This window comes from Ostrinia nubilalis, chromosome 10 (assembly GCF_963855985.1).
Source record: "Ostrinia nubilalis chromosome 10, ilOstNubi1.1, whole genome shotgun sequence".
NCBI classification, from domain to species: domain Eukaryota; kingdom Metazoa; phylum Arthropoda; class Insecta; order Lepidoptera; family Crambidae; genus Ostrinia; species Ostrinia nubilalis.
In genome coordinates, this window is record NC_087097.1 from 7418295 (window position 1) to 7434275 (window position 15981).

At 35.1% G+C, this 15981-nt stretch overlaps 1 protein-coding gene across 1 annotated transcript in view; it reads right to left on the minus strand.

The window, feature by feature from the left end:
- LOC135075102 (protein singed wings 2) overlaps positions 1-15981 on the minus strand; it is a 66744-nt gene that overhangs the window by 45828 nt on the left and 4935 nt on the right. The window contains exon 2 of the mRNA XM_063969440.1: positions 8409-8604. Coding sequence (XP_063825510.1) covers positions 8409-8604 — 196 coding nt within the window. The remainder of the gene's footprint in view (positions 1-8408; positions 8605-15981) is intronic.

The following is a 15981-nucleotide window of genomic DNA, read 5'->3' on the forward strand; positions in this document are numbered from 1 at the left end:
TTGTTCAAATATTCCTTGCCATTATCGCACTGTAATTTCTTAACTTTTTTATTAAATTTGTTCTCTACTAAATTTACAAACTCTTTAAAACAAGCAGCAGTTTCATCTTTACTTTTAATACAAAAAATTCGTGTACATTTACTATAGTCATCGATGAATGTCAAGAAATATTTTTCTCCACCATAACCAGTTGTGTTATGTGGGCCATTCAAATCAGTATGAATTAGTTCTAAAATTTCTGTAGACTTAGTTCTATTATTTTCAAAAGGTACATTAGCCATTTTACTCTGGATACAATTCGAACATTTCATTTCCGTGCTTTCAATCTTGTCTGGCAAACCATCTACTAATTTATCTTTTATTATCTTGTTTAAATATTGAAAATTTACATGACCAAGTGCCCTATGCCATTTCTCTTTGTGAGTCAATTTAATTGAATGTACATACATCTCATTATTACAGTTGTTTGTTAAGAAACTTTTTATACAATACAAATTATTTATTTTGTCAGCAACAACTATGAGTTCTCTAGCCTGATTATAAATCTTTGCATTTTCATCTTTTGCCACTATTGTACAATTTCTGGTTATCTTTGAAAAACTCAACAAATTTTGCTTAATACCTTTCACAAAATAAACATTCTTTAATTCCACATGTTTTTGGTTGTAATAATTCTGAAAATAGATTTTAACAGTACCTACTTTAGTGGCTTTTAACATTTTTCCATCTGGCAGTTTGACATCAACAGGGATTTTCAAGTCTATATAATTATAATAATAGGTATCATCATTTATTATGTGATCAGTACACCCACTATCTAAAAGCCAGTTTATTTCACAGTTAATATTACTTTCTTCATTTTGAATACACCCAAATACCTGATTTATTTCCGGATTACATACTTCAGCTGTCCATGACTCCGATGAGTTGTTGGATGTTTCACCTCTCGAATGACCTTGTCCTCTGCCACGGCTGCGTCCCCTGGAGAATGCGCCTCTGTTGTAACCTCTCAGATGTCCTCGCTGACCTTGACCGTGTTGATATCTTTCTTGGTAACTCTGTTGTCCTTGGTGACTCTGCTGTCCTTGATTATTTCTCTGCCCATGCCAACAATCCTTCTTGAGATGTCCAGTCTTTCCACAGATGAAACATTGTGGTTTGGTTTTAGCTGCAAATGTACTCATATTCTTCCTTTTGTCTAAGTCATTAGTAGTCATGTTCTTCTCTTTTATTTTAGACTGTACGTAATCAACTGTTCTCTGTTCTTCTGGTATGACATCAAGAAAGTCTCCAATATAGCTATAGCTTGGTGGTAGTGCTTTGAGCAGATATCTTAGTTTCTCAGATTCATCTATTTTTCCTCCGGCCGCTTTGAACTCATTTGTAGTTTTCTCAAAGTCGACAAAAAATTCTTCAATTGTGCTGTAGTTGTTCAATTTAATTTCCTCAATTTTACCTCTGCATATTATTTGCATGGCTGTAGACTGCGTTAGATACATCTTGTCAAACTTATTTACCATTTCAAATGCTGTTTTGCATTCACTGACATACTCCAGTTGTTTATCTGAGATTGTACTCATAATTATTGTTCTTGCCTTCAGATCTTTCTTTTTCCAGTCCGCCTCTTCTTTCTCAGTCTTAACACACACAGGTTTCATGCCAATAGCTGGTTCATTGCATTCTTTGTACTCAAGTAATGTCAACAACCTTAATTTCCAACTCGAATAACTTGCCCCATCAAATATAGGCAGCGTGATGTCTTCTATTCTGGCTTGTTTAGCCATCTTGATGATTATGATAATAACTTCCTTGTATGAAAATGTATTTTCACGTTATTTCTTGCTTCACATATCAAATAGGTTACCTCAACCTTATTTTGTTTGTTCTCGACTTGATTTATGTTTTACATAACACACTGAGTTTTTACTCGCAACTACGCTCTGCTACCATGTTGATATTTGATGAATTAAAGACGGTTTTTGAGAATAAAAATATACTTTTATTTAACTACGCCATGACAGGACGCTTACATGTTCGAGAAGAGCGCGAAAAGCAAAAATGACCACAGACAATGAACTTAAGAAAAACAAAGTTTGGCAACCTACGCCAATAGATGGCGCTATGCGTCCATTATATCAATTAAGCATTAGAAATTTATCCTAAAATACAACACACACGAAATAAAGATGTGTATTATTTTCTAGATTGTTATTGTTTTATTATTATTACACTTAAGGCCTCGTTCACCATCTCCGAGTAAAGTGTCAATATGCTATTCGCTGCTTAAAGTCACGAGTAGCAATATATCGAATTTCAACATCTCTGAGTACCTAACGCTAAAATACTCTTTATTTTACTTGCTAATTAGTCGTAATCAGGAACTTAACTGATTGGAATTTACTCGGGGGTGGTGAAAGAGCCCTTATCACAACAAATATTTATTCAAAAATTATTTCACTCTTTTTGGGAATATGTGGGTGTGGGTTTTTAACTATGTCAATGCATTTAGGTCACAGTTAGGCAGGTAGGTAGAAGATTCATTACAGCGATATTTCATATCGCCTTTGATAACGTAACTATGGAGAAGTTTAATCAAAGAGTCGCGACCGAGTTTGTCTTTACTTATTGTTAAACGAGAATGCTCTCAAATTGCTTCCGTAATGTAACATTATTCTTAGAATAAAGACAATTATCGGCACCCTTCTTATAACCTCCAGGAAATATTTTTGTTTAACAATAAAATTATAAATGAAACGCTCATGTAGGTATTTACACGAAGCCAAATGCAAGCTCGTGTGACTCGTGTTGACGTTGTGACTTGTAAGTTCACTCAAATGCCATTAATTAGCAATTGTAGAATACAAGGTTTTTTTTAAATAGCACAAAATACTTTTTAATCTATACTTATAATAAATCTGTAGAGAGGTCAATTCTGTACATGAAATATATTTTCAAAATAACTATCAGGGGGTGATTAGTTATCGATACTGATGCCAAAAATGCAATTAGTAAAATTTTTGTCTGTCTGTCTGTCTGTATGTTCCTTATAGAAACAAAAACTACTCGACGGATTTTAACGAAACTTGGTACAATTATTTTTCATACTCCTGGGCAGGTTATAGTATACTTAGGGATTCCCACGGAAACGGGAATTAGCGGGAAAATTCTTTTGTATGAAAAATCTAAACCGCTTAAGTTAGACGCTTGAAATTTGGCATGTAGGTACCTTAGTAAACTTAAAGCTTAGTTACAACAAGGAATTTCCGAAATTCTCACGGGAACGGGAATTAGCGGGAAAATCCTTTTGTATGAAAAATCTAAGCCGCTTAAGTTAGACGCTTGAAATTTGGCATGAAGGTACCTTAGTAAACTTACAGCTTAGTTACAACAGGATATTGCAAAATTCCCACGGGAACGGGAGTTAGCGGGAAAAAACATTTGTATGAAAAAATCTAAACCGCGTAAGATAGACGCTTGAAATTTGGCATGCAGGTACCTTAGTAAACTTAAAGCTTAGTTACAACAGGATATTGCAAAATTCCCACGGGAACGGGAGTTAGCGGGAAAAAACATTTTATGAAAAAATCTAAACTGCGTAAGATAGATGAAGAGGGTAAAACGGGATCCACGCGTACGAAGTCGCGGGCGGCCACTAGTAATAAATAATAATAAAATGGTATTTATTTCTCACCACAAATAAGTAGATACAATATGCTTACAATTAGGTATAGAATAAATACATGTAACTTGTTTGTGGAGACTGGTGATCTATGGTAAGTAAAAAATACTTGTGTTACAGACCACAGACCTTATAGCCCCGTTAACCTCTTCAGCTAGGCTAAATAAATGTTTGTTTAGGAGTAGTTGTAACGTAACAAGATGTTAATTTGGCCACAAATTGAACCGACAACCGAATTTCAACTTCTACGGAATCTTTGATTTCACTGCGCTACTCTGTGGCTTTGCCCAAATACAACGGAAAATTCAGCACAAAGGAAAATCCAATTCACAATAATAAGGATTTCCGAATTTTTCCCTTTTACTTACTTTTTTTTCACTTTTATCTTTAAACGAATAGGTATACAGAATTCAGATCATAAAAGTTACTTGTTTAAATCCCTAATTGTTTGCTGTTCGTAATGTTCGAATGAATGAAGAGCCCAGTCCCATTCAAAATCGGCTTCAGTTCGTGTTTAGGACGGAACCTATTATTAATGTCAGACAGAAGATATACAGGGTGTTAGGTAAATGGGTATATGAGCCGACACTAGCCCATGTTAACATGGTCATATAAATGGTATGGTGAAGTCAGAAATTTGATATTATCACTTAATTTTTTTAAATTTTCATACAAAATAAATTTTATAAAATCCGATTTGTATGAAAATTAAAATCATTAAAATGAAGATATCAAATTTCTGACTTCACCATACCATTTATATGACCATGTTAACATGGGCTAGTGTCGGCTCATATACCCATTTACCTAACACCCTGTATAGGTACATTTTAAGCACTTGTATGTTAGTAAGACAATGACTATGTATAACATTTGGAGTATAATCGTCAGGGACTAAAGTTAATAAATGTCTGTCCATGAAATAGAAATATGTCTGTCTATAAAACACGATATATGAATCAAATTCGACGTAAAATCAAGCGGACCGGTTAATTGATATATTTTTGCTGGACCTAGTATTTTTATAGTTTGGATGTTTTTTATTCGTTCATTAGTAATTTTCTGGATATACATATAAATACGATGCGTATAAGTAGGTAACCTAAGGAGGTTTTTGAGTAGTGTTGTACAAGATATAGCACAGAGCTTTTTTTGCTCTACGTCATGGGAAAATGCAATAATGGTGTTCTAGTAAATACATGAATTTGTATACCCACCAGCCGCACGGTGGGCTGATATTAGAGCTTCATAGACTTAGCGTCGCTCAAAAATCAAGTGCCTAATTTTGAAAAAATAAATATGCCAATGTGTTCATTTACCAAAAAGGAATATTTTATGTTATGTAACGTTTCTTGATAAAGTTATTATTTAATAAGTTATTGACAATTTCCTTTTTTTTTGTATGGAGCTCAATATTTATTTTTATTTTACTCGTTATTCTTAAGCTTTCTTAAGAAATTGACTTTTGTATTATGTAATGCAGCATATAAGCTATGCTATCACCAAGTGTCGCATTTCGGAAATCTTCGGAACATTGTCATTTTGGACTTTAAAATAAAAAAAATAAAAAATTTAAATAACTGCCAAATTTTGTAAAAATAACTACGCCAATGTGTTCCTTTGCCAAAAAGAAATATTTTATGTTATGTAACTTTTCTTGGTAAAGTTATTATTTAATAAGTTATTGACAATAATAACTTTTTTTTGTATGGAGCTCAACATTTATTTTTATTTTATTCGTTATTCTTAAGCTTTCTTAAGAAATTGCTTTTTTTATTATGTAATGCATCATAAAAGCTATATTATCACCAAGGAACGAATCCCGGAAACCCTCAGAACATTGTCATTTTCGACTTTAAAATAAAAAAAAAAACAAAAAAAAATAACTGCAATGTTATGTACTTTCTTCCGTACTACCCTAACGAGGTGAAGAACTAAGCACGTTTTTTATAGTGGTGTTCCCAGGAGGCCTAATCCACTTGTAAGATTATTAAAATATGTTTATGGAAGTTAAGCCAGTGTGAAGTTAAGTTTATTGGTTATTCAGAGTCAGTTTCTGAACCGTGAAATAGGCTAATATCTACAAAAGTAAAGCTTTCTTTCAGTATCAGTATCAGTATCAGCCTCATCATCAAATTGATCATTTATTAATTAACTTTTTGCTGCTGTTGATAAAACTTTGTGTTTTCTATGAAGTTTATATTATTATCTATATCTGAGAATCAGATTTTAAAAATAAATTGTGTAAAATATCTTCATTAGTTGCTCTCCTGCAAAATTCGAGCGTGGTGTAGTACTTTCTGATTATAAGTAAATATCTTTTCCGTAAGCAATAATTTTGTATGCTTGCAGGCATAAATATAGGTGTACCAGAATCTCATGGCAAACAAAAATATTGGAAAAGTGTGTTTTTCATATGGCAATTGTCTATGGTTTAATTGTCACCTGTCAAAGAAAATTATGAAATCTGTCAGCCGCTGCAAAAATTTTGTAATCTCTTCTTGACTATTTGTTATTTTTGTGAAAAAATCGAAAAAGCTCAAGCAAGTCATATTGTTTTCAATGTGAATTGTAAAATAAGGCATAATTCAAAGTCAATCTTTGATTCTAAAGCGCGTCGTCGAGTTGACAGTAAGTTGGACTGAAATATTTTGATACATTTAGTTTATTACCCAATTACGTCACAAGGAGGGTTATGTTTTTTTTATATTATTCTTAATTGCTGCTTTATCGGGGTTTTCAGGTATATCTCACAAATTGGTGCAGGGGAATGGTCAAAATGTTATGACCATGTAAAGAAAATTGAAAAATATTTAATTTTTATCTCTTTATTTTGATCATCTATTGAAGAACAAGAAATTGCAAGTGGAGTTCTTAGAATCGTTTTCTAGTTCTGAATGAAGTGATAAGTTAAAAGTATGATGCATAATAAAATTAGTTACTTAAATTAATAATACGATTTATTTATTTTTCAAGACACTTTCCCGATGTATAACAATATTCTTCATACACATACCTACCTAAAATGTATATTCGTACTTCATGTTCATTAATATTAAAGTCATAAAAGTAAAAAATTAAACAGTATCAAGATCGTTTATTCCAATTTCCCCAGTATTGCTCTCAACAAAGTTTATTTTCCCTATTTGCCATGAGATTCTGGTACACCTATACGTATGTAGAGCTCCATGTACGTAGTATAGTTTGGTCTGCGAAACAAAATTTGCGAAAATGATGATTCTAGCGTTTTAGGGCAACTTGTAAGTGCCCAAATGAACGTTCGGTTTGATGCCTCCAGATAAAATGGATAAGGGAAAATAAGGTTTCTAGCTCCACTTTTTACTATCGACTCATTTCTTTTTCAAATTTATGAAGGAGACCCATTATTTTTATTCAAAATAAGCTGCATTTAATTATTGTCGACCTATTTTAATGTTATCAATGAAAAAAACTTAATGGACGCGGAAATTGAAAATTTAATAGATCGTAATTCTGGAAGCAAAACAATCTCGTAATAACTGATTCTCACTTGATAGATAGAAAAATAATATCGTTGATAAATGGCAGCTCTGCACAAGCAGCGATGTGATATTTGTAAAGCCATATCAAAAGAAATGAATAATTTAGACGTAATTGCCATCAAGAAAGGTTTTCAACACCAGCAAAAAGTTCATTATAAGTGATCAATTTGATGTCTAGGCTGATACTGAGAAAGAAAGTTTTACTTTTGTAGATTCAGAAAGTCGCTCTTGAGTCTAACCAATAAACTTAACTTAAAACTGGCTTAATTTCTGGCTTATTATTTTAGTAAAATATTATATTTTAGTAATCATGTGGATTAGGCCTCCTGGGAACACCACTATAAAAAACGCGCTTAGTTCTTCACCTCGTTAGGGTAGTACGGAAGAAAGTACATAACATTGCAGTTTTCTTTTTCGTTTTTTTTTATGTTCCGAGGGTTTCCGGGATTCGTCCCTAGGTGATAATATAGCTTATATGATGCATTACATAATAAAAAAAGCAATTTCTTGAGAAAGCTTAAGAATAACGAATAAAATAAAAATAAATGTTGAGCTCCATACAAAAAAAAGTAATTATTGTCAATAACTTATTAAATAATAACTTTACCAAGAAAAGTTACATAACATAAAATATTTCTTTTTGGCAAAGGAACACATTGGCGTAGTTATTTTTACAAAATTTGGCAGTTATTTAAATTTTTTATTTTTTTTTATTTTAAAGTCCAAAATGACAATGTTCCGAAGATTTCCGAAATGCGACACTTGGTGATAGCATAGCTTATATGCTGCATTACATAATACAAAAGTCAATTTCTTAAGAAAGCTTAAGAATAACGAGTAAAATAAAAATAAATGTTGAGCTCCATACAAAAAAAAAGGAAATTGTCAATAACTTATTAAATAATAACTTTATCAAGAAACGTTACATAACATAAAATATTCCTTTTTGGTAAATGAACACATTGGCATATTTATTTTTTCAAAATTAGGCACTTGATTTTTGAGCGACGCTAAGTCTATGAAGCTCTAATATCAGCCCACCGTGAGCCGTAGGCCAGCTAGTGGGTTATGTGGGGTTATCCCTGCCAGAAGTGCAGGGCCTACCCACTTAAGACCTGACGTTGCCCTCGGTAAGCCAGGACACCACTATCGGCGTTTTGCCTTAAACATTCGTCCGCGTTATAACAGAAAAGACAAGAGTTACTCACTTGACCTGCCTCATCCACTCTCTGGTCAAGCCGCCTCTGCAGAGCAGCCGGTACTGTGTCTGCACACACTGGGTGCTTAACGAGTGGTCTACCAGGCTGCAGTGTTTGTTGAGTGAGCCCGTGGTGTTCCGCCGGTGCCAGTTGCCTGGTGTTACTACTGAGACTGCACTGAGGAACAGTATGACTTGAGCGGGGACTGTAACAAAGAGAATGTGTTACGGGAGTATCGATAAATGTCGAGGCTGTTGTTAATCATATTACGCTTGTATAAAGTACTAGTGGGTTCATCATAATGGTCCACCGGCGGCGGCGACGTTCGAACCAGCGTTGCTTGGATCTCGACCGAACGACACCGTTGGACTAATAACGCTTCTTTAAGAAGGTATTTATGAGGTAAACTGTATTTTAAGTAGATAGTAGCAATCCTTTTCGTATTTTAAGGCTAAGAAATGAAGTATGTGTCTAATATTTACAGCATTTTAAAAGCAACCTTTTGGGAGAGGTTTTAAAACGGTACCTAAGCATACCTATTATGAATAATAAATGAAAGCCAAAAACATCAACGCCCACGGTCACTCCACAACGCTGAATTTAGTTTATCGGAAATATAACAATCTGAAGAAGGTAGACCAATATTATTTATTTACTGATTATTACAGGTGAGCTTTATTTCAGAAGTTATAATTCCCCGAAAATGGTACGGGTAGAAAACACATAGGTACCTATCAAAGGTAAAAGGCAATCACTGAACTCAAAGGGACATTGTTATACAACGTTGTAGGTACATTAAGGAGTGAAATAAACCTCCTTCTGGCGCAGTCGGGTAAAAAGAAATCAATAAGAAAATTGGGCTTTCATTTCCGAGAAAACGACCACTGATACTGAATTCAGGATGATGAAAGTTTGAATTCACTGATAAGAAATGAATTCGTTGTTAAACTTTTGTCAAAGTTTTTCTGTATAATTTTATTAAAGAATGGCATTTCGAATGCTTTAATGCACTCTGTCAGAACCAGAACAGATGGACAATAATGCTTAGTTGAGCAGAACATTAATTTTGTCTATTTTAATCTTAGTTTAAAGGGTTTCCACACAAGAATCGTCTGAGTTTATCGTAAAAGTTTTTCGCTTTTATTAAAAAATACTATAGGGTCTTTTATTGTCTAATATCTATATCTACTCAAAAGGTCACTGATTGACTGACTTATTCATCACGGAATCTCAGAAACTACAAGTGCTAGAAGTCTCAAATGTTGCATGGGGGTTCCTTTTAGAACGTAGGATTTTGCTAAATTCTCGCTAAGGGGGTAAAACGGGATCCACGCGTACGAAGTCGCGGACGGCTGCTAGTTTCTTATAAACATGTACTAAGGCACTAAGTAACTTCTAAATATAAACCTGGTATATTTACGTTTCTATTGTCATATAAGGCGTAATTGTGTTAACATGTATGTGAAACTCGAGTGTATTCTCGACTTGGGTCGTGACAATATAATTTACGGGAAATCATATTCGTTGAGCGACCTTGGCAATACATTCAACAATGTATCGATAACTGATACTCATTATGTATACCATTTCAAAATATAGCGACATGAATAAACATACTATTTTTAACCTTTTTTGTCTGTGAAATGTTTTTGTGTGGCTCCTCCCATTGAAATTAGAGCAAATTTAATAAATACTAAAACTGCATCAGTCTCACAGCACAATTAATAGGTAACATTCAAATGATTTTGTAAACATAACGATTATTGAGACATGGTAATGTAATATAGTAACATAGTTAATGTAATGAAATTGTGTATAACGGATAACAAAACTAAAAAATAATTCGGTTTTCTGTAACCCCCTACATTTATTTAAAAACTAGCGGCCGCCCGCGACTTCGTACGCGTGGATCCCGTTTTACCCCCTTCATCTATCTTACGCGGTTTAGATTTTTTCATACAAATGTTTTTTCCCGCTAACTCCCGTTCCCGTTGGAATTTCGCAATATCCTGTTGTAACTAAGCTTTAAGTTTACTAAGGGACCTGCATGCCAAATTTCAAGCGTCTAACTTAAGCGGTTTAGATTTTTCATACAAAAGGATTTTCCCGGTAATTCCTGTTCTTGTGGGAATTTCGGGAATTCCTTTCTTAGTGCACCTCTACGGTACCTAAGCTACGTCCCTTATAAATTTCAAGTGCCTACGTTTAGCCGTTTAGGCTGTGCGTGGGTATGTCAGTGAGTCAGTCATACAAAAGGAATTTCCCGCTAATTCCAGTTCCCGTGGGAATTTTGCAATATCCTGTTGTAACTAAGCTTTAAGTTTACTAAGGTACCTGCATGCCAAATTTCAAGCGTCTAACTTAAGCGGTTTAGATTTTTCATACAAAAGGATTTTCCCGGTAATTCCTGTTCTTGTGGGAATTTCGGGAATTCCTTTCTTAGTGCACCTCTACGGTACCTAAGCTACGTCCCTTATAAATTTCAAGTGCCTACGTTTAGCCGTTTAGGCTGTGCGTGGGTATGTCAGTGAGTCAGTCATACAAAAGGAATTTCCCGCTAATTCCAGTTCCCGTGGGAATTTTGCAATATCCTGTTATAACTAAGCTTTAAGTTTACTAAGGTACCTGCTTGCCAAATTTCAAGCGTCTAACGCTAATGCCCGTTCCCGTGGGAATTCTTAAGTATCCTATAACCTGCCCAGGAGTATGAAGAATAATTGTACCAAGTTTCGTTAAAATCCGTCGAGTAGTTTTTGTTTCTATAAGGAACATACAGACAGACAGACAGACAAAAATTTTACTGATTGCATTTTTGGCATCAGTATCGATCACTAATCACCCCCTGATAGTTATTTTGAAAATATATTTCATGTACAGAATTGACCTCTCTACAGATTTATTATAAGTAATAGATAACATTTGTAATTTGTAAATGCAAATTACTAACCTATTAACCCTTCGTGGTAATGTGTTAAAAGTGGGCGCACGACACGACATACAATTTTAGTCTAGCGGACGACTCCTCTGAAATAATAATTGTATAATACTACTACTAAAATACTAATAGACTCCTAGCACGAGATTTCGTGATGAGTGAGTCTGTCAATCAGTGACCTTTCGCTTTTATAGATATTGGATTTTACAAGTTTTTTCGATCAATCGGAAATTGTCCTAAGTTTTTTTATCATGATTTTGCGAAGCAAAATTTATACGCAAAACAAAGGGCGGTAGAAGAATATTTTAAAAAGTCAGTGCACGTTTTCAATCTATAGACGAAGCCTTTGTGTTTCAAAAAACGTTTGTAATAGGAAATGCGGTACTGGACAATATTTAGTTTGCATGTGTTGCTGGGGTCAAAATTCTATTGAAAGTATTATTTTTATGTTTGGCTTGCAAAACTGTAACTACATCTTTAAAATTTCAATTTTTAATTCAATAGAAATTAAAGACTTAAAATATAAAACGTTTTATAGTTTTAAACTTTTTTAAAGTAATCGGGAGTACAAGCACATAATATCTTGTGTACTTAAAAAGTTATTGCAATTTTAAAAGTGTGACACTTTGTTTGGCAAAGGTACAGGATGTAATAATAACAAACACGTTAATAAAAATTGCGTTTTTTTTCAACCTTATGCAGTGATACACACCACTGCTGGGCAAAGGTTGTTTTGTAATATGGACTTTATAATCCCGGGTAAATTGGCCTGCTCACCATCCTACTCGCATAAATATAACACAGTCAACCTTAAACTGATTTGCGCACGGAAGTTTTGATTGTTCTGGCTTAAGGCGATTAGAGTCCTCAATCCGCGCCAAATGGGCATTTTGTAAAGCCTACTCCTCTTTTACTGCTGGATAGAAATAGTTGGAAAAAATATATGTTATACAACAGTTCAAGGACTACATTTGTGACGTTTGAATTTTCGCTACGTCTCTTTGTTTTGGATTAAAAAAATAAATACGGGACATCGATTTTTTACTTAAATTCCCTACTCCTCCAAAACGGCTATGTTAAATTAAAAGATTTTTGCACGAATAGATTAGGAATTCTTTAATCTTTAAATGACACGTTGCGTTTTTCAATCGAACATTACTTTCATTCATAAATTTTACTTTTGATAAATTCCGAACGTTTTGCTGTTGAGGGGGCCTTCGCGGGGTGCGGGCGGCAGTCGGCCGCTGGCCTTCAGACGGGGAGGTTGTGTCACTCGCTGCAAACTGACATTAGCGATCAAAATGAATTTTTTCTTTGGCTGAGTTGCACCACCTGACGTGACCTAACTTTGACCGTAGCTTTGGCGATAACCGGTGTTTTTTGTATGGAGTTAGACAGACTTTTGACGCTTGTCAAAGTTGAAGTAAGATGGTGCAACCCAGCTTTTGTTCGACAATAGATTTTATGTCAGAATTGTTCATAGAGTACGTGCAGTCAGATGATACAATTGAATTATGACGCGCTCAGACGCTATTTTCTACCTGAATAGAATCTAATAGTGTAAAAAAACTATAATTGACTCCAAAACAACTGCACTAGATAAATACAAGTAGAAAAATTATTACGTTATTTATTTACTAGGCCTTTGCAATCAGTATAGTCCAGTAGAATTAGCTTTTAAATCGGAAATAATTCCTACAAAAGACTTTATTGTTTTAATGGCTTCATTGGTTGCCTATTAAGACTCTCCTAAGTTTTCGACTTCGACGGAGTTGTGCTTAAGTGGTGGGGGCCCCCGAAAGGGGCGTTTTTTCGGTTTTCCGGTTATACCGCGTAAAGGACTTACCCTATCAAAAAGTGGTCTTCATGACGGTTGAAGGGCACTTAATCCTGCATTGAATAAGACCAAATTCATATGTTTTGGACAAACCGTTCTCGCGCTAAAGTTCGGCAAAGTAGAAAATATACGTATAATTAATGACCCTCTCCACGTCCAATGGTTTGTTACCCAAAGGCTTCCAAGTCTTGAAAAGGGCCACCTCAACCAGTGTAACCCTATCAAGGCTTACGAGCTTGATGCGCCTATCCTTGTTCGTCCCAGCCGTTCCTTAACTGCGGTTGCTGCACCTCTTCCTGGCACTCACCTGAACGACTCTGTGTTACCTACTGTGGCTGCCCCTCTTCCTTGTATCCTCCTGCATGACTACGTTGCCTAGCCGTATGCCTGGTCTAAGGTTCGACGCCAAAAATCAACAACAACAAGTTCATATTAAAACGCTGAAGAGTTTTTTGTTTGTTTGTTTGAACGCGCTAATCTTAAGAATTACTAGTTTGATTGAAATCATTATTTTTGTGTTGAATAGCTCATACATTGAGAAAGGCTATAGGATATATACAATCACTCTTCGACTAATAGAGGCGAAGCAGTAAAGAAAAATGTTGCAAGCACGGGAAATAGTATTTAAACTATTTTCACTCGTACGAAGTTGATTTTGTGGCGTCGAACCTTGGACCAGGCATATGGCTAAGCAATGAAATCGTACAGGAGAGTACAAGGAAGAGGGGCAGCCACATTAGGTAACACAGAGTCGTTCAGGAGAGTGCCAGGAAGAGGTGCAGCAACCGCAGTTAAGGAACGGCTGGGACGAACAAGGATAAGCGAATCAAACTCGTGAGCCTTGTTAGGGTTACACTGGTTAAGGCGACCCTTTACAAGGCTTGGAAGCATGTGGATAACAAGCCATTGGACGTGGAGAGGATCATTAATTATACGTATATTTTCTACTTTGCCGAACTTTAGCGCGAGAACGGTTTGTCCAAAACATATGAATTTGGTCTTATTCAATGCAGGATTAAGTGCCCTTTAACCGTCATGAAGACCACTTTTCGATAGGGTAAGTCCTTTACGCGGTATAACCGGAAAACCGAAAAAACGCCCCTTTCGGGGGCCCCCACCACTTAAGCACAACTCCGTCGAAGTCGAAAACTTAGGAGAGTCATGGGCAACCAATGAAGCCATTAAAGCAAAAAAATCTTTTGTAGGAATTATTTCCGATTTAATCAATTTTTGTGTTTAATTCTACTGGCCTAGTATCCAAATTCTATAGGGCTGTATAAATATTATAGCGCTGGACGCAGGCCGCTACCAATCGATCAACATGGAAAGCATTGGGGGAGGCCTATGTTCAGCAGTGGACGTCCTGTGGCTGAAATGATGATGATGATGATGATGATGAGTATCCAAATTAGGAGCTAGTCAGAATCTGTAACTTAATCGATTTACGTGAAGAAAACAATTTATATTTTCAATAAATGTTTCTTCGCGAAAATACCACAATTAAAAATAACACCTGTAACGCCCCTGGGTCTGCGGGTGTCTATGGGCGACGGTAATCATTTACCAATAGGTGATCCGTTTGCTCGTTTGCCTCCTGTCACATTAAAAAAATTTAAGATAAAGTGATATTGAATTGTTCTATAGAGCTTATTAAAAAATTTGGATACTGATTACAAAATTAGCCATTTTCGGAGTCGGTGGCAGCCTACCTTTTGGTGAGTCGTTTTGGAGTTGGTTTTAATTTTTAGTGAAATTAATCTATTTCATGCCTTTAGTAGACTATAGGTACTCAGTAGACCTTGTTGTTGCCACTGAAGGTGCATAGGTACACAGTACATTGATACCATATTTTTCATGTTAAGTGCAAATAAACTTCCCTAAATTACCAAACCATGAAACGTACCTATAATATTAAAAAGTTTCGCAGATAATAACTGAAATCCTCTTATAAGGTGATGAATTTTAGGAGCATGTCATGAAACCAAAATTATTAGCATACAAGAGCTTGTTTTAAAAAAAATCTTTTTATTTTTGATGGGGAATTTACTGCGGCGTAGTAGCAGAGATTTTCCGTTTGTAGATCGTAATAATTTCGAAGAATAGGGATGTTTCGTGGATAAAGCAAGAAAGTAGCAAGAGTTTGAATTAGTTCGTCGGTGAACTTACTAAAAACAAACTCTAAATGTATTTTTCACATTTTTAAACTTATGAAAATATAAAGAGATGAAGCGCACCAAAGTTCAGAAGATGAGGCACATGACGTCAAGGCATGCTTAAAAATGTGGCGATTTGTGTCGTCACGCGGAATTTCATCGCATCATATCTTCGTAATTACTTGTTTAATTGACAAATAAAAATATCCTGTGTCCAATATTTTTGATAATGTAAAATTGACGGACCAAAAGTCTTTTTTTAAGAAACTAGCCTATTCTTATGGCCACATTCCAGCTCCATCATCAGACCCTGCAGTTTACCTTAGAGAATTGAAGACTCATGATTTTCAAAGTAGCGTACTTACATAACATTAGGTAACTACTTGCTTATACAGGGTGTCCCAAAAACAATGGATAACCCTTCAACCACCGATAGGCCTCGCCATGGTCTCCCTAACGTCCAATTTTGACCCCAGTAAAAATATCACCGTTTTCAAGATTTTTAAGTTTTTGTGCATTTTTAGAAAATTGTAATGAAATTATTTAGGTATTATAATAAATAAATACAAATCAAACGAGCCTAAACTCGATGGAATCGTTTAATCCCGGAGTTGCTATGGGGCCACTGGCATTCCAGCTCTACCATCAGATCAGCTC